At 38.2% G+C, this 18,532-nt stretch overlaps 1 protein-coding gene across 1 annotated transcript; it reads right to left on the reverse strand.

The window, feature by feature from the left end:
• Nucleotides 1-526: 526 nt before the first annotated feature.
• LOC306831206 (uncharacterized protein) lies at nt 527-16,852 on the reverse strand (the record flags this gene model as incomplete). Its single annotated transcript, XM_079355159.1, is given in 22 exon segments — nt 527-639; nt 1,086-1,221; nt 1,526-1,708; nt 2,100-2,314; nt 2,444-2,541; nt 3,493-3,619; nt 3,960-4,131; nt 5,614-5,768; nt 5,846-5,949; nt 6,694-6,862; nt 6,864-7,111; nt 11,004-11,007; nt 11,247-11,321; nt 11,771-11,906; nt 12,143-12,325; nt 12,739-12,953; nt 13,080-13,177; nt 13,439-13,565; nt 13,962-14,133; nt 14,518-14,672; nt 14,767-14,870; nt 16,445-16,852. Coding segments are annotated over 22 exon segments (3,363 nt in total). The 3' UTR covers nt 527-560.
• Nucleotides 16,853-18,532: the final 1,680 nt, after the last annotated feature.

Here is an 18,532-nt window from a genome sequence, read left to right on the forward strand (position 1 = left end):
GTACTTTCATGTGAAGTTTATGAAGACGTAGAGTTTTCTGAGGAACGTGATTTTTTGTAAACACACAATACAAGTATTGATTTATTATAATAGATAGTAATAAATATGCAAGTCTACAGGGCACATGTCTTAAGACCTCAAATAAAAGCGAAGCCCATCATTAAACAAAAGAAGGATTTTATCATGTCCTCATGTGAACACTTTGAATTTTTTTATTAAAATGCACATGCTCTTAGACACAAATTTAACCCATCAGAACAAAAAAAGGGAGGTTGGTCATTTTCAATGACACTGGCTTTAAATATATACACACACAGTTAAAACTGTTTATACCAGTGTGACCAAGGAATTTCAAAGGCTCAACTATGATTATATAAATTTAAGATTAAATATATTCTGCAATGCATGATGTCTATAGTGAACAGACAATTCATCATCATTTTCATGAATTTAAATGTGTCACTAGTGGCACTGCTAGAGCCTGAGTCATGACAAAAATGTTATACCCCCCCAAAAAAATAAAATAATATAAAATAAAAATCAATCAGTCAATCATCGGACTACAACTTTGATTCCTTAGTCTGATAATCAGCGGGGCTCTCTTCGTTTTCAGCTTCTTCTTCCTTCTTTCCTTGTCTCCTGTTTGAATGTTATACGGATATTTAGTGACACAGTAACAGCAGCTGCATCACAGATCAGAGATTAACTACAATAAGAACGTTGGTAAGAAGAGTAGACCATTATACATTAATAATTGTTCATGCTGCACTTCTATAAGATGGTCCCTAAGGGCCTTCAAGAGATGCAACATTACATAAAAATCACAGAAATTGGCAAGTGAGCCATTTTGAGTTTTTCCTTTGTTAAAATTAAAGCAAACTTTGTTGTTTATTATTTATCCGCTCTTTTTTGTATCTGTAACACAGGAAGTATACAGAGGGTTGACTAAGACTTGGAAGATACAGCTCCATCCCTCAGCATTTTTTCTTGACTTTAGTCATGTAGAAATGAAAGACTTGATATTATATCTTGCAATTAGAGAGACATTGTTGACTGTGAACATACCGCACAGTGTATGAACTCACCTGAATATCTGCTGCATCTGTGATAAGGTCTCTGGTAAAGGTTTGTTAAAGGTCTCTGGGAGAAGGAGCGCTAAGACAGCACCAACAACTGCAACGCTTCCCATCAATATGTACGGGAGTGACTTGTAGTATTGACCTGCAACAACAAAGTCAAAGTAAATCACTTCTTAGATTTACACAAACAGCCAAAAGCTTTTGCAGCAATAGAAAACAATCTGCAATATTATTTCTCCATAAATCATTTTGTCAATTAAATGTTTTAGGATTATGGACATATGGATGATTGTCTTTAGGCATTATCCAATTAATTATTATTATTTCTTTATTGGAAGACTCAAGGTCCATTTGAAAGACATACAGCAACACACAGAGAATTAACTGTCTAAAACTTTTAGATATTAATTTTACTGTTGACAATATTTAAAACAATAAATCCATACCCAGATAAATGATGAAGGGGGAGATGATTGTTCCAACACGAGCTGCCATTGAACAACATCCCATTGCTGTATTTCTGATAAAAGTGGGGAAGTGCTCTGATGTGACAGCACATACGACACAAAATGCAGCGGTCATGCCAAATTTCCCCAACATCTCAAGAGACACGGATACAGCAGGAAGACCTGAGGAAACCATCAGAAACAGCACACACTGAGTGAGACAAATACCCCAAAGTTTACCAAAGGAATGTAAAACTTCCCCATATTAACTCTACCGTTTAAATGTTTATAATTTAGCTGTGTTTCTGGTTTGTCCCTTTGGTAAGCAAACTGAGTTGATCAGTCAGCCCACTAAATATTTCATATGAAATAAGAAAAGACTAAAATATGAACGTATTTTAAGAGTGGGCAACATTTACAGTAATCAAGTGTCACAAGGAGGATGGCAACTGTTTTTTAAAATATATAAGCATCTACTGGATGGCTCAACATAACATTCAATTATCACTAACTGCTAAAAACATCAAAAGGAAAACATTTTTATTCTATTTGATTTAAAGAGTTCGAGACTTACCAATGGGGATGGTATTAACACAGAGGATCATCACACCTCCAAGCAACAGTGTTGAAGACTGACAGAAGCGTCTGGGGCAAAACTTGAGCAACAGAAGAGCAAAAATATAAGCTGGCACTTCAGTTGCAGCAGAGATGAAGCAGTTTAAATAAGGGCTGCCGTGCAGGTTTGATGTATTGAGGGTTAAAGCGTAGTAACTGATGGTGATGATGAACCTGGAGAAACATTCAGAACAAGACATGATATACAAACAGTTAAAAATTAATTCAAAATACACACAAAACAAAGATTTTAGTCAATTTGATGATGTGATGGATTGAGGTGTAAGGAAACTGTAGACCTACCACAGAAGTGAACACAGCAACGTCACACAAAACAAATTGCAGTTGCTTATAACTGATAAGTTGTTTGTCTTGCTTTTCATAGCCAGTACTTCATCGATCTGTAAAAATACAAGAATTGTTAAAACAATTCAGTCTGAAAAGTATAATTCTAGTCTTCTTTACATTTGACTTCTGAGCTGCTGAAACCCTCGAAAATGATTAAGGAGTATTGACAGAAATACTGTAAATGTCATCTGTAAGTCATTCATAAAAGGACGTTCAGTGGTCTGTGGAGTGTAAAAGTACAGAATCATTTAAAATAGAGATCTTATGGGATCGTCGGTGGCGCAGCGGCAGGGCGCGCGATCCCATGTATTGAGGCTATAGTCCTCGCGCGCGGGCGGCCCGGGTTTGCGTCCGGCCTGTGGCCCATTTCCCGCATGTCTCTCCCCCCTTCCGACTCTATCCACTTTCCTCCCTCTATAATAAAGGCATAAAAGGCCCAAAATAAATCTTGAAAAAAAATAAAAAAATAGAGATCTTATTATCATATATGTTCTGCTGCAGGGGTTTGATAAAGACTGACACTACAATAATAACATTAAATATGATTTATTTTGCCACTGGTTTAAGATTCATTAAAATAAATGGTTTATTGAAGCCAGCAATTAAGAAACATGCTACGTTGCTGGCATCCCTGTCAACCGTGCAGCAGATTGTATGTCCTCCTCAAGTTTAGATTCTGGTGTGGAATAGAAGTAAGTGGTTTTAATACACCACATGGCCATTTGGTCTCTGCTCTGTTTGCCAGGTAAACAACGAACCAACAGGTCTTAAGACAACTGATTCCATTCTATGAAGCTGGAAAAAGTGTTTTATTATGATCACAATTTGGTCAAAACTGTGGTTTGGTTCCAGAAGATTGTGAATAGTTTTAACTTTAATTACTTTGATTAATGAGTATAACTGTGTTATAACAAGTTCTTGAACCTCTGACCTTTGCACCTGCGCTCTCAGCTGAGCGGCACATGTGGTTCATCTTTATGACATGATATTCATAAAACTGATACCTCAGCTGCTGTAAAGATGGTCTGTGGGGCCTCTATGTTATTTCTCTTGGCAGCGTCCCTCAGTATTGCCTCAGCCTCTTTCACTCTTCCCTGATAAAAGAGCCAGCGAGGAGACTCTGGGACGATCCTGGACAATAAAAACACACAATAACAAAAAACAATGACAATAATGAAAGATGAGAATATATGCACAAAACCAAACCAGTTGGCAGTACACAACAACACAGGGCCTACACAATAACATACAAAGTTTCCTTTAAAGGGACTGGAAAACAATATGTCATAGCTTGTGCACCTTACTAACTTAAAACTCTCTCTTGAAGTATCCCAGTTTAATAACGTGTGGAGGTGGTTTGTTTCCCCAAAACCATGAACTGATAAAACTCCCACCAAGGAATTTCAGAAAATGGTCACAATTGTTTTAGGTTCAATGGGTAAATTACTGTACATGAGTTGAATATTCTTACCACCAAAGTGGGAGGTAGGTCAGGCCAGAGGCAGCCATGGGAATCAGCAGCATTCGCCAATCACGGAGGAAGTAGGCTGCAGCTGGGCTTGCCATGTACCCCACAGCAGAGCCCATGAAAACCCCAAGAGAGCAGAAGAACACTCTTTCTTTTGGGCTTAGAAGTTCTGTACCTGGATGAGTAACGCAAAAAAAAAAAAATAGTTGAGGCTGTCAAGTAAAAGTTTTCTATTTAAACTAATTTTCTTTGTGTTTTACCTAAAAGCTCAAACAGGCCATGATGATATACAAAAGCCCCGTTTCCACCAAACGGTTCAGTTCAGTTAGTTTCGGTACAGCATGCAGCATTTTGTGGCATTTCCATAAACTAAAGCTGGGAAAGATTCTCAAATTTCCAACTTGTAATGTCCTACTTTAAGGTGGAGCTAAAGATTGCAGTCCGTCAATTGGTCCCGTACGACAGTGGCATTAAAAGGCAAACACAACCTCTCTGTGTTTAAATACCCAACTCGGCTGTATTTCTCCTCGCGGCACACAGCCCTCTTTGTAACAAAGTTGGATTTTATTTTGCACCAAAGAGCCACATGCACAGTTTCTCAATCAGAGGTGTGTTAATTGTCCTGATATCAAGCATCCGTAGTGCAAAATACTATGAAGTGAATTCACCTCTCATTTAGTTTCCCCATTCCTCTCTCATAATAAAAAAGATCAAGTAATCAGTGGTGGTCATATTTCACGAGGGGTGCTCTGAAATGACAAAGTAGATGAATTGCTGGATGTTGGTCCTTGTTTACTGTGTGGCGTTTTTCTACTTTGTTTAATTTATTAGCGATCTACACTCTTGCGCTGCTATAATTTCACGCTATTACATAACTGATGCAGCTATCGGCATCAGGCTTAGACGGCTATCAAATATGGCACTGTTATCTGGGAATCGCAAACAGGAACAGGCTCCACTGAACCAAACCATACCACACTCTACTGATCCATACCAGACGGCTTAGTGGAAACGGGGCTAAAGATTTTGTAAGGTGGGGGTTTTTATATCTCTGTTGAATGAATGAGGAGAACATTGTCAAACAGACTTGTGGATCATCTAAGATTTATTTAGCCATGGTCAAAAAACATACCTACATCACAGAAAATTACTCAGACATACTTGACCAAGACTTAACAATGATTGACCAGAAACTTGCCGTTTCTGGTCAATCTTACAATCATACTCTCATAATCTTACAATCACTAACATGCTGGACCAGGACTCTGCAGTCACTGGCCAAAGTATTCTTCTTCACAGTGTTCCTTATTTTCTGATAGAAAGACAGCCCCCGAATATTTGACTCTGTATAAGGCATGAAGAACACATCTCCTTGACTCGAATGTCAAACATCTATGTTAAGCAAATTCTCTCAGACAACAACAGACACTTGACTCCAAACCAAATATAGCTCTGCTACTATTGTATTGTCTTACACATGTATGTATTACAACTTCATAAACCTAAAAGATTTACTCTCACATGGTTGACACAATTAAAAGATATATCCACAAATTTATTTATTTAAGATGAATTAATCCATCAAAATACGTTCTATCAGATATTAAGAGGTATCAAATAAATACTGAATGCTTGATATCCTCAGTGGAAAACATACCCAGCACCAATGCGACGAGAACATTGGAGTATCCTCCCCCACCAACGAAGAAGAAAATAAGAGTGAAGATCTCCCAGCTTGGTGAGAATATTTGCGCTGCAATTGCAACAGTCTGTACAACCATCATGAGAAAGAGTGTGGGTCTCCTTCCAACCCTGTGAAAGAAAGACATTACATGATTTTCACAAACGGACTGTTAAATGTTTCAGAGACTGCCGTGTGCAGTACCAACCTGTCAGACATCTGGCCGGATAAAAACGCTCCCACTAGTACACCAACATAATGGATAGAGGTAGCCAGTGGAGTTTTGTAGCTATTGTCACACACCAAGTCCCACTGCAAATGGAGACATATTACTTAGATATCAGCATGCAACAGTAGCAATATGGAACATCTTTTAGCAGCACCATAATCTTCCTAAATGTACATATAGTATCACTGCCACAATGTTTATTTCACCTATATTTCACCAGGTAAACTCCAACTGAGAATTAGAATCTCTTTTATAAGAGCATCCTGGCCAAGTCAAGCAGCAGCACAATTTACTGGGTTTTAGACATAAGTTACTCTTTATTTGATTTCCCCCCGAAAACAAGAAGGTTATAAAACAGCAGAGACTAGCTCCATGGTACAACTCAGAAATGTGTATGCTGAAACAAAGTTGCGTGAGTAAATTTGAAAGAATGTGGCACTCCACCTGTATTTGAACCTCGTCTTCATTCTTGATTTAATAACCCAATAGGCCTACATTATCTAACCTTCCTTTTACCACAAAGGTCCTGGAGCAAGTGTTAGTTTATCAGTTATATGACTTTCTCCATGACAACAGTTTATTTGAGGATTTTCAGTCTGGATTTAGAGTCCACCATAGCACTGAAACTGCACAAATAAAGTCACAAATGATCTACTTCTGTGGACTTCTCTCTGTGCTCATCCTGTTAGAGCTTAGTGCCGCAATTGACACGACTGACCATCGCATCCTTTTACAGAGATGAGAACAATAAATTTAAATTACACTTAATTGTATTTCACAATTTCAAATTTCTAATACTTGCAAATGGAAGTAAATTGATGACTCACCTCTGTGACAATGGTTGACTGGTAGATTTCTTTGCTGTAAGTCCAACCATCCAGACAACTCTCTAAAGGAATATCACTCACATTTACATCCACATTTGGGATGATACCTTTTTGAGAGTAGTTACTGACAAAATCCAAGTTGAGCCTTGAGCAGGAGCTTCGCTTTACTATTGACAGTATCCAAAGGGATCGTCACATTTCTCCACATGTCATTGATATTGTTGTTTTCAGGGATAAAGCACTCATGAGGAGGAGTGTCACCTATAAATATTATAATGGTACTAACAAATCCATTTGGGAGGATGCTGATGGCCAGTGCGAAAAAAATCCTTTGTTGAAAGGGTCCCCAAGACCCAAGGAAGGATGTGATACTGTCATAGTCCCTGATCTTTAAGCTGCCCATTGTCTTGCCAAAACCCTTGATATTAAAAGAATTTAAGAAAGGAAAAAACACATCCACAAGGCTCAAGAGTAAATTTGGACTACTGCTCTGTGAATCAAATTTGGCCCTTCTAAGAGATAAAGCTGTGTTATATATATGCCAGCTTCACTTGATGTCAGAGGTTACATACATGCAACAGGCTACTCTTAGAAAACATCTCGAGTTATGCAAGAAGTAGCAAGTGTGTTCAGGCACGGAGCTTATGGCTCATTGCAGAGGGGGTGGGGACTTAGTGGGCCCTTGAACTGTCTATACGCTAATGTATAGCGTGTGTAGCCAACCAGTCAGAGACTAAGAGCCAGATTATACACACTGGCCAACATGCTCTTTGCCTTTCTCCGTCCTTCTTGCACGCTCATACCCCTCCAAGTTCCTCCCTATTTATCTCACACACAGATTTTAAATCTAAAAATTAGATGGTGGTTAAATGACAGGAGCAGTGTCATTTAATCACGGTTCAGTTGCTGCTCTGTTGCGTTTTGTCTTCAATGGAGCCACATAATCCAAAATGTTCGAGTAAGGCGAGTTAAAGAGAGTGAGGCTAAAGCTCGAGCAGTCGAGCAACCATGATGCAGAGAGCAGGCAACCTGTTGTTTAAAACTCGACATAGTCGCGGGGGCCCAGCAAAGGGCTGTCAATGGGTTGGGATCAATGGCACTGCAACAGGCACCAGCACCCCTCTGGTGGTGTTTGCTGCTGAAGTTGAGAATCCCCCCTCCCTTGGCAGTGTGGAGGGGGCTCTCTCTGCTGTGCAAATACATTGTGTGTCTTTATTGCAGCAAAACACTCAAAAAAAACCCTTTTAAAATATTCAACTGAATAACTAAAATGTTTGTTCAATTTGGCCTAAAGTGGGCCCTTGAACGGATCAGGAAACAAGTCAATATATACTTGGGCATGGAGTAAATCATTTTCAAACTGAGGTAAACCATTAATGTGAAGACAGGTTGTTTGCAGATAAAGCAGAAAGAAAGTTATTACACAGGGACAATTGCTCTCAATAAACCCTGAGACAGATGTCTAAAGTCCTGATGAAGAGGAGCCCATAAGGGATTTAGAACGAGAGCCCTGCTCACAGCTAAAAAAAAGCTTCTGCGTACAGTGTTTAATAACTTTTGAACTTTTGTTTACAAAAGTGCTAGAAACAGGGAAACACTTTATGAATAATAATTATGAAAAAAAATTCAGGAGGTCCTGTCTTAGTTCAACGTAAAAAATACACCTTTTTTACAACTGTCTTTTTTTTTTAAATTTTAATACTGATAATTACTTCCATTCTGAGACCAGGTTGATGTAAAATTGGGACTTTAATGAACCTGAATGATACTTGGTACTTATGTTTTCCTGATTAAAATGATGTATGGCACTTGATATTACCTTTCATAAAAGGTTTTAAAAAACTGAATAACTGCAGAATAGTCAGTCACCCCCAAATTTACTCTGTATAGGTCTTTAAGGGTAAATAGGCTAAAAAAACCCACAAAAAAAAACCAAGCAAACATGTGTTGCTATATAACAATGCTTCAATTCCAACACTTTAAAATATTCCCAGTCTGGTCAGAAAGCTTTCTCACATGATGATTTTGAAAATAAACAGATGATACTTGAGCCCTAATAAAAAAGACAAGTGCTCCATGGAGTAATCCACTCATGTCCTGAAGCCCTGCTGATTTGTCACATAATCTAGCCCCAAGTGATCCCCCAAACTCAGCGGGGAAGGCAGATGGTTTGTGAGAACCAGTAAATCACCAGGGTTACCAAGCGGGCACCTCCCTCCACCATGGTTTTGTCTAGTTAAACCAAGCACATCTCGGGAAGGCTTTACTAATACTGTAGCTCCAGCACATTTCTTTTAGCAACGCAGAGCACATGCCAATGGTTTTCTTTAACAGAGCGATACTTGTCTTTTGCAGTGAACATTTAACACTTTGTGAGTTACCAACCCTTGAAGACCAACAGTGGGTTTTAGATTTTGATGGTTTGTATAATTCTATAATTCACTCATCACACTTTTACTTAATGATAAATAATACATGACCTGTAATTTCAGGGCTGTTTTTTTTAATATGAAACATCATGTTAATTCTTAATTTGTTGAATAGAATGTAATACAAGATACAAAAAAAGAAGAAAAAAAACAAACAAAAAAAATTGCATTGCAATTGCATTTTTGTTCCAAATTGAAAGGAAAGATGAAAAAATCAAAATAGTTTGACTTTTTCATTTTGTTTCATTTTGTATATTACTAAGATGATTCACGCTGTTTGTCAGCTGATCATCAGAGTTTGAGACAGGGGAAGTGTTACGGGAAGTGGTTTGAGGTTGAATGAGAAGGTGAATGAACGTGTGAAAGTATACCAGTCTTCCTGCTTGAACTTACGCTGAGCTCCATTTCAACAATGATCCAGTTGTTTCTTGTCTTGGCTTTTACTTCTTAAGGGTAGCTCTGTCAAAGATGACCACTGTAGCAATGAGCTCACCACTGTTAGACGTTTAGTTTAAGTCAAAGTTTAAAAAACCCCAAAGACAACCTCGGGACTATGTCAGGGAAGAAGTAAATTGACTACAAGCTAATAGGAACAAAATTGCAGCCATCAAAGAGGCCATGTAGCATTGAAAAAATACCTTCTTGTTCCCAGAACTATAGTTAACCAGTAATTATCATACAGTATTATTCAACAGAACAGCATCAGCAATATGCTCACTAAAAACACAGTTATGCGTGACTGTAATCCATTTGATGCAGCCCAGCATGTGGAGGAGCAGCAGATGCTCCTCCAGCCTCCATCAGAGGAGGTACCTCTCAGGACTGAAGCAATAGTTTGACAACCTTTTTTGTGTACATGTTTTAATCCTTGAAGGGATATCCTGGTTCACCCTCTTATTGTAGAGACATGGTTCTCACACACACAGGCCTGAATCATACACATGCACAAGCAGGACTTGTGGACGTGCATTCATGGAGAGATGTCGGAGTGTGGCGGCAGCCCCCACTGGAAGCGCCCCCTGAGCTGGTGGGGGTTCAATGCCTCTCAAACCGGAAACATCAATTTCAGATAATTCAGCCATAGATGGTCGTAGCAGAATCTAAGTTGCATGAAAATGTCACTCTTCATGTCCCAATTATATTATTATCTGACTTTAATAATAAACATTCTTTGATATCCAAACCGAACATGTTGGTGAACAGTTCTTCAAGCCCCAGTTTGTAAAAGTCTATTTTAGACACTCCAGGTGAAACAAAACCATTCTCCTCTCATGTTAGTCAAGTTTTTAGTGTGAGAGTGTTTTGACCTAGGCGCAACCAGATAACATGAGGTCGTTCACGCCTCCACAAGTGGTCGGCTTCCCCTAAATGTTATTCAGGAATCCCTTTCAAGTTCCAACGACTTATATTCAGCATCTCCCGTGGTGAGTTCAGATGGACTTTTAAACCATGGAAACTGATCCTTGTGTGAGAGTGAGAGAGACAGAGGGGCCCTTATGTGTTGGAGTCCAGAGGTCACTCAGAATATTATATTACATTATCATCGAAGTTTAAGGTGCCGGAGCAAACACTAGTATTCAAACCAAAAACATTGCACTGAACTGACGGTAAGTATAATAATAATCATGCACATTGGAAATGTCTGAGTCATCTTTATTTTCTCATTAAGAAGTTATTGCCGAAAAGACAAATAAAAGCGAAGCCTATCATTAAACAAAAGAGGGATTTTATCATGTCCTCATGTGAACACTTTGAATTTTTTTATTAAAATGCACATGCTCTTAGACACAAATTTAGCCCATCAGAACAAAAAAGCAAGGTTGTTCATTGTCAATGACTCTTGCTTTAAATATATACACACACAGTTAAAACTGTTTATACCAGACTGACCAAGGAATTTCAAAGGCTCAACTATGATTATATCAATTTAAGATGAAATATATTCTGCAATGCATGGTGTCTATAATGAGCAGATTATGTATCATAATTTTCATGAATTAACATGTGTCATTGGTAGAACTGTAAGATCTTGAGTCATGACAACAATTTTATACACCCCCCCAAAAAAAAGAGAAAATAATAATAATAATAAATAAAATAAAAATCAGTCAATCAGTGAACTACAACTTTGATTCCTTAGTTTGATAATCAGCGGGGCTCTCTTCTTTTTCAGCTTCTTCTTCCTTCTTTCCTCGTCTCCTGTTTGAATGTTATAAGGATATTTAGTGACACAGTAACAGCAGCTGCATCACAGATCAGAGATTAACTACCAAATTAAGAACGGGGGTAAGAAGAGTAGATCATTATACATTAATAATTGTTCATGCTGCACTTCTATAAGATGGTCCCTAAGGGCCTTCTTAGAGATGCAACATTACATAAAAATCACAAAAATTGGCAAGTGAGCCATTTTTAGTCTTTCCTTTGTTAAAATTAAAGCAAACTTTGTTGTTTATTATTTATCTGCTCTTTTTTGTATCTGTAGCACAGAAAGTATACAGAGGGTTGACTAAGACTTGGAAGATACAGCTCCATCCCTCAGCATTTTTCTTGACTTTAGTCATGTAGAAATAAAAGGCTTGATATTATATCTTGCAATTAGAGAAACATTGTTGACTGTGAACATACCGCATAGTGTATGAACTCACCTGAATATCTGCTGCATCTGTGATAAGGTCTCTGGTAAAGGTTTGTTAAAGGTCTCTGGGAGAAGGAGCGCTAAGACAGCACCAACAACTGCAACGCTTCCCATCAATATGTACGGGAGTGACTTGTAGTATTGACCTGCAGCAACAAAGTCAAAGTAAATCTCTTCTTAGATTTACACAAACAACCAAAAGCTGTTGCAACAATAGAAAACTTATTTTATCAAATAATCTGCAGAAATGTTTCTCCATTCATAATTTTGTCAAGGATTATGGATATATGGATGACTGCCTTTAGTTATTGTCCAATTAACTGTCTAAAACTTTTAGATATTAATTTTACTGTTGACAATATTTAAAACAATAAATCCATACCCAGATAAATGATGAAGGGGGAGATGATTGTTCCAACACGAGCTGCCATTGAACAACATCCCATTGCTGTATTTCTGATAAAAGTGGGGAAGTGCTCTGATGTGACAGCATATACAATACAAAATGCAGCGGTCATGCCAAATTTCCCCAACATCTCAAGAGACACGGATACAGCAGGAAGACCTGAGGAAACCATCAAAAACAGCACACACTGAGTGAGACAAATACCCCAAAGTTCACCAAAGGAATGTAAAACTTCCCCATATGAACTCTACCGTTTAAATGTTTATAATTTAGCTGTGTTTCTGGTTTGTCCCTTTGGTAAGAAAACTGAGTTGATCCGTCAGCCCACTAAATATTTCATTTGAAATAAGAAAAGACTAAAATATGAACGTATTTTAAGAGTGGGCAACATTTACAGTAATCAAGTGTCACAATGAGGATGGCAACTGTTTTTAAAAAAAAATATATAGTATAGTATGTAGTAATAAGCATCTACTGGATGGATTAACAAAACATTCAATTATCACTAACTGCTAAAAATATCAAAAGGAAAACGTTTTTATTCTATTTGATTTAAATAGTTTGAGACTTACCAATGGGGATGGTATTAACACAGAGGATCATCACACCTCCAAGCAACAGTGTTGAAGACTGACAGAAGCGTCTGGGGCAAAACTTGAGCAACAGAAGAGCAAAAATATAAGCTGGCACTTCAGTCGCAGCAGAGATGAAGCAGTTTAAATAAGGGCTGCCGTGCAGGTTTGATGTATTGAGGGTTAAAGCGTAGTAACTGATGGTGATGATGAACCTGGAGAAACATTCAGAACAAGACATGATGTACGAACAGTGACAAATTAATTCAAAATAGACACAAAACAGAGATTTTAGTCAATTTGATGTGATGGATTGAGGTGTAAGGAAACTGTAGACCTACCACAGAAGTGAACACAGCAACGTCACAGAAAATATATTGCAGTTGCTTATAACTGATAAGTTGTTTTTCTTGTTTTTCATAGCCAGTACTTCATCGATCTGTAAATAACAAGAATTGTTAAAACAATTTAGCCTGAAAAGTCACATTTTATCTGTACAATTTACTTTTATTGTATTTACACCCAGAACAACTGACTTTTATTGTGTATCTGTTTATATAAACAGGTGAATATTACCTAAGTATAAACAACTTGATTAATTCTTTATTGAAATGAACCTCTGACTTTTGTACCTGCACTCTTAGCTGAGTCACATGTGGTTAATCTTTGTGATGTTAATCATAAAACAATTAGCTGATACCTCAGCTGCTGTAAAGATGGTCTGTGGGGCCTCTATGTTATTAATCTTGGCAGCGTCCCTCAGTATTGCCTCAGCCTCTTTCACTCTTCCCTGATAAAAGAGCCAGCGAGGAGACTCTGGAACGATCCTGGACACAAAAAACACAATAACAAAAAACAATGACAATATTGACTCTCAGAAAAATGAGAATATATGCGCAAATCCAAACCAGTTGGCGATGCTTAAAGGGCCTATAGACAACCACATACAAAGTTCCCTTTAAGGGACTGGAAAACAAAATGTATTTAGATAATAGCTTGTGCACCTTCATATTAACCTAAAACTCTCTCCAGAAATAGCCCAGCTTAATAATCTATCTACCATGTGCCATGTGGAGGTGGGGGGTGTAAGTGAGTATTTGAAGTGGTTTGTTTCCCTCATACCATGAACTGATAAAACTCCCACCAAGCAACATCAATAAATGGTCACAAATGTGTGACAGCCTATGTGTGTAAGATACTGTACATGATTTGAATATCCTTACCACCAAAGAGGGAGATACAACAGGCCAGAAGCAGCCATGGGAATCAGCAGCATTCGCCAATCACGGAGTAAGTAAGCTGCAGCTGGGCTTACCATGTACCCCAAAGCAGAGCCCATAAAAACCCCAAGAGAGCAGAAGAACACTCTGGCTTTTGGGCTTAGAATTTCTGTACCTGGATGAGAAAAAGATAAATGAAACTGAAATTCAAGTTTCTTCCTGTAGAACCTCATTCAAAAAAATACCTCGAAAAAATTATTAATATTATGCAGACTTGAATATTTTAGCTCCTTTACCAACAACTATTTCCCATGCTAAGATAGGAATCGTCCTCTTTATTGACACTGCTGTGTTCTTAAATCCTTAATTTAAACTACACAGACGTATCTGAAAGCTAGTATTACACATTTTGTGGGATTTTTAAAAATGTAATCTTTCCTACTTATGTTTATGCTTTTTCTCAGTTTTACCTATCAGCTCAAAGATATAATGATATATGACAATATCAAGAGGTATCAAATAAATACTGAATGCTTGATATCTTCACTGGAAAACATACCCAGCACAAATGCAACAATATAGTTGGAGTATCCTCCCCCACCAACGAAGAAGAAAATAAGAGTGAAGATCTCCCAGCTTGGTGAGAATATTTGCGCTGTTATTGCAACATTCTGTATAGCCATCATGAGAAAGAGTGTGGGTCTCCTTCCAAACCTGTGAAAGAAAGACATTATATGATTTTCTTTTTTTCCCTCAGAACCCAAACGGACTCTTAAATGTTTCAGAGACTGCCGTGTGCAGTACCAACCTGTCAGACATCTGGCCTGACAAAAATGCTCCCACTAGTACACCAACATAATGGATAGAGGTAGCCAGTGGAACTTTGTAGTTATTGTCACACACCAAGTCCCACTGCAAATGGAGACACACTATTTAGATATCAGTATACAACAGTAGCAAAATGAAACATCTCTTATTAAAAGCAGCAGCACCATAATCTTAAAGGGATACTTCACCCATTTGCATGAAGCTTTGTATCATTAGAAACATGGTAGTAGTGTTGAATGGTCGTGAATCCAGCCCTCATTCTGCCCTTTAAAAACCCGGTGCTCCTTTGCTTCAGGTGCTCCTTTGTACTGACTGTCATCAGACGAGACAACTGCAGTGGGTATTCCAGTCTGTCTTCATCATTAAAACTGACATGACTCATGTCATGCCCCTTAATATTTTGCCATGTCCTGTTCAGGTTAAGATCTGAATTGGTGTACACTTAACGTTATATTTGCTGGTAATCGTTATGTGTGTGGGGTGTGTGTGTGTGTGTGTGTGTATGAACCACCTCAGCTTGATCCTATCGATGGGAACAATGTTGGAGGTACTCATAAGCCATGCCACCTTTCAAGGAAAACTCATTTTGGCTGCATTTATCTACAATGTTATTCTTTCAGTCCTTAACCACAGCTCATGACCATAGATGAGGGTTAGAATGAACTGTAGATTGACACGTAAATCGAGAGCGTTACCTTCCAGCCTAGCTCCCTCTTCAACACGATCTGGCAGATAGCCTGGAAAACTGCAGACACTGAACCAATCAGCCTGTCAATCTGTTGATTTATTTAACCCTCGAAATTCGGAGATACTTGAAGTCCTTTGCTTGAGGCAGGGACTCTCCGGTTCCTTTCCTGCCTGAGATGTGACATTCTTCGTTCCAAAGAACCAGTCTACGCCTAGGATCAGCATGCCAATATGACTGCCTTCGACCCCCATGCCCATCCATGAAGGAGGTGGGCTGACTGGGTGGTGACGTCCATTTGTCTTTTTGGGTTGAACCCTACCAGGCCACATGGAGGAAATCCTAGCCACCAGACATTCGCCAGCAAGCTTCTCCCCCAGGGCTGACTCCAGAGAAATGCTCCGGTCTCCCACTTTTGGTCGAGGTATCTGTGTTCCCCTTCTGCCACTTCATGGAGGTTTCTGACATGTTCGCCTAATTATTTGGCTAACTTATATACACAAGAACAGACAAGTATTTGAGAGATGTTTAGGACAGAATTGACAGGGAGGGATTATGATAGCCTTGAAAAAGTTAGCCTATAATATCTCTCAGTCAGACATCATTAGCATTGTAATTTGTAGTTTAAGGTTTGCTGTGTTCGTTTTCTGAAATGCATCTTAAAAATACTTAAAAAATTAGATAGTTAACAGTATTTAGATTGTGTGTCATAGATTTAACATGTCAGTTAGTGCATCAGCTTCTCAACAAATCAACAATAGCAGCAATATCTCTTGGCATTTGTTGGGTGGTCTATGTTTTATTAGCCAACTTTAAAAAATAGAATGAGTTTGAGAAGCAATTTTCCATAATCTCACCATTGTCTCATTGACTCTGCTCGGTGTTTTAACTGGAATAGTTAGATCTAACTGTATTTTACAATTTCTCATTGATAACGTTAAATCTTGCAAATGGAAGTAAATTGATGACTCACCTCTGTGACAATGGTTGACTGGTAGATTTCTTTGCTGTAAGTCCAACCATCCAGACAACTCTCTAAAGGAATATCACTCACATTTACATCCGCATTTGGGATGATACCTTTTTGAGAGTAGTTACTGACAATATCCAAGTTGAGCCTTGAGCAGGAGCTTCGCTTTTTAATGCTATTCACAGTCTCCAAAGGGATCGTCACATTTCTCCACATTTCATTGATATTGTTGTTTTCAGGGATAAAGCACTCGTGAGGAGGAGTGCCACCTATAAATATTATAATGGTACCAACAAATCCATTTGGGAGGATGCTGATGGCCAGTGCAAAAAAAATCCTTTGTTGAAAGGGTCCCCAAGACCCAAGGAATGATGTGATACTGTCATAGTCCCTGATCTTTAAGCTGTCCATTGTCTTACCAAACCCTTGATATAAAAAAAAAAGAAAGGATGGAAAACGACATCCACAAGGAACAAGACAAAGTTTTGACGACTGCTCTGTGAATCAAATTTGACCCATGTGAGAGAGAACGCTGAGTTAAATATGAACTTTATCTTGGAGGTTACACAGTTACATACAAAAACTTTACACCTCTCTAGTTAAGCATTAAGTAATAAGGTCCTTAAGGGTTAGGACATGAGCTCTGATGAAAGGCAGAATTGTTCTTGTAAATCTTGGGAAATGAGTAAATCATTTTCCAAAAGTGGTAAACTAGTAATGTGTCTATACTGATTGTTAGCAGATAAAACAGTAATGACATGATCGAACTAGATAATTTTTGCTTACCACGGTCTAAAGGATGTCTAAAGTCATTTTGGACAGCAGCTGACAAGGGATTTTATTCCGTTCTTAAACAGTTTTGAAAGAACCAAGAACACAAGTACAAAGACCAGCAAAAGGTAACAATGCATTGTATCTTAGGCTACTGCTCACACTCGGTGTCATGATTTGGTCTGTTTTAGTTCTATATTACAGAGTTTAGATTTATTTATCTTGTTTTAGTTCTCATTCTTTGCTGGTGTTTCGGGTGTGTGTTTCTTAGTTTTATCTTTTGTGTTTCCTGTTTTATTTTATAATCTGTCAATATAGTGTCAAATTAGTGGAGACCCGTATTTAGGACTGGGCCAGAAGTAGTCTAAGCTGGGACTTACTAGTGTTAGACAATGCCAACAATCAAAGTTTTGTACCATTATAAAAAATAAAGTTAACCTCTGGACTTTATTAATAAAGAAGTAAATTTATGACAAGCTAACAGGAACAACATTGCAGTACACACAGGAATATTGAAAGGCAACATCACAATAATTACAAATAATCTGTATCTAAGCAAAACAGGATTTACATAAGGGTCGGGATGGAATTGTCTTATCCAATTCAACAAATCAAAGAGATGACCTGCAATATTTTGATTTTTTCATATCCTTCAGGACCTTTAGGTTGCATAAGGAGTGTGCACTGAAAAAGAGATACACATAGACACAGAGCGAGCTTTTTTGCTATAGTTTTGCTTTTTAACTAAGAAATAATCACTGATTTTATTAGACTGACGATGTGCTGTCACACATCTTGCCAGTCATAAGGGGCCCCTTATAATGTTCTTTAGTCTACACAGAGATTGCTGTTGTTTTGCACTTGATTTTCTTTATTTCTCCATTAAGGAGGGCTCATGGTGATAAAAAAAGGCTTATATTCAGGCCATTCCTTTAGTATTTTTGGAAGGACTTTTTTTGTATTGACATCAAATACTGAGCGCTACAACTTTGCAACATTAAACAGTAACTTAACGAAAAAAGCTCTGGTTTTGAGGCCCCGGTATATGCATGTGGGGTAATCCACCCCTGATCCTAAAGTGTTACTCAGTAGTACAGCATCAGCAATATACTCACTAAAAACACAGTTATTACTGTAACCTATTCGATTTAAGCCCAGCATGTGGAGGAGCAGCAGATGCTCCTCCAGCCTCCATAAGAGGAGGTACCTCTCAGGAATGAAGCAACAGTTGGATGACCTGTACATTATCATCAAAGTATAAGAGTGAGGTGCAAGGTAAACAACTTTTCTATAAATGTACACCAGTAACGAGATGATTCA

The sequence above is a fragment of the Symphodus melops genome (genome assembly GCF_947650265.1).
Source record: "Symphodus melops genome assembly, chromosome: 11".
Lineage (NCBI taxonomy): Eukaryota > Metazoa > Chordata > Actinopteri > Labriformes > Labridae > Symphodus > Symphodus melops.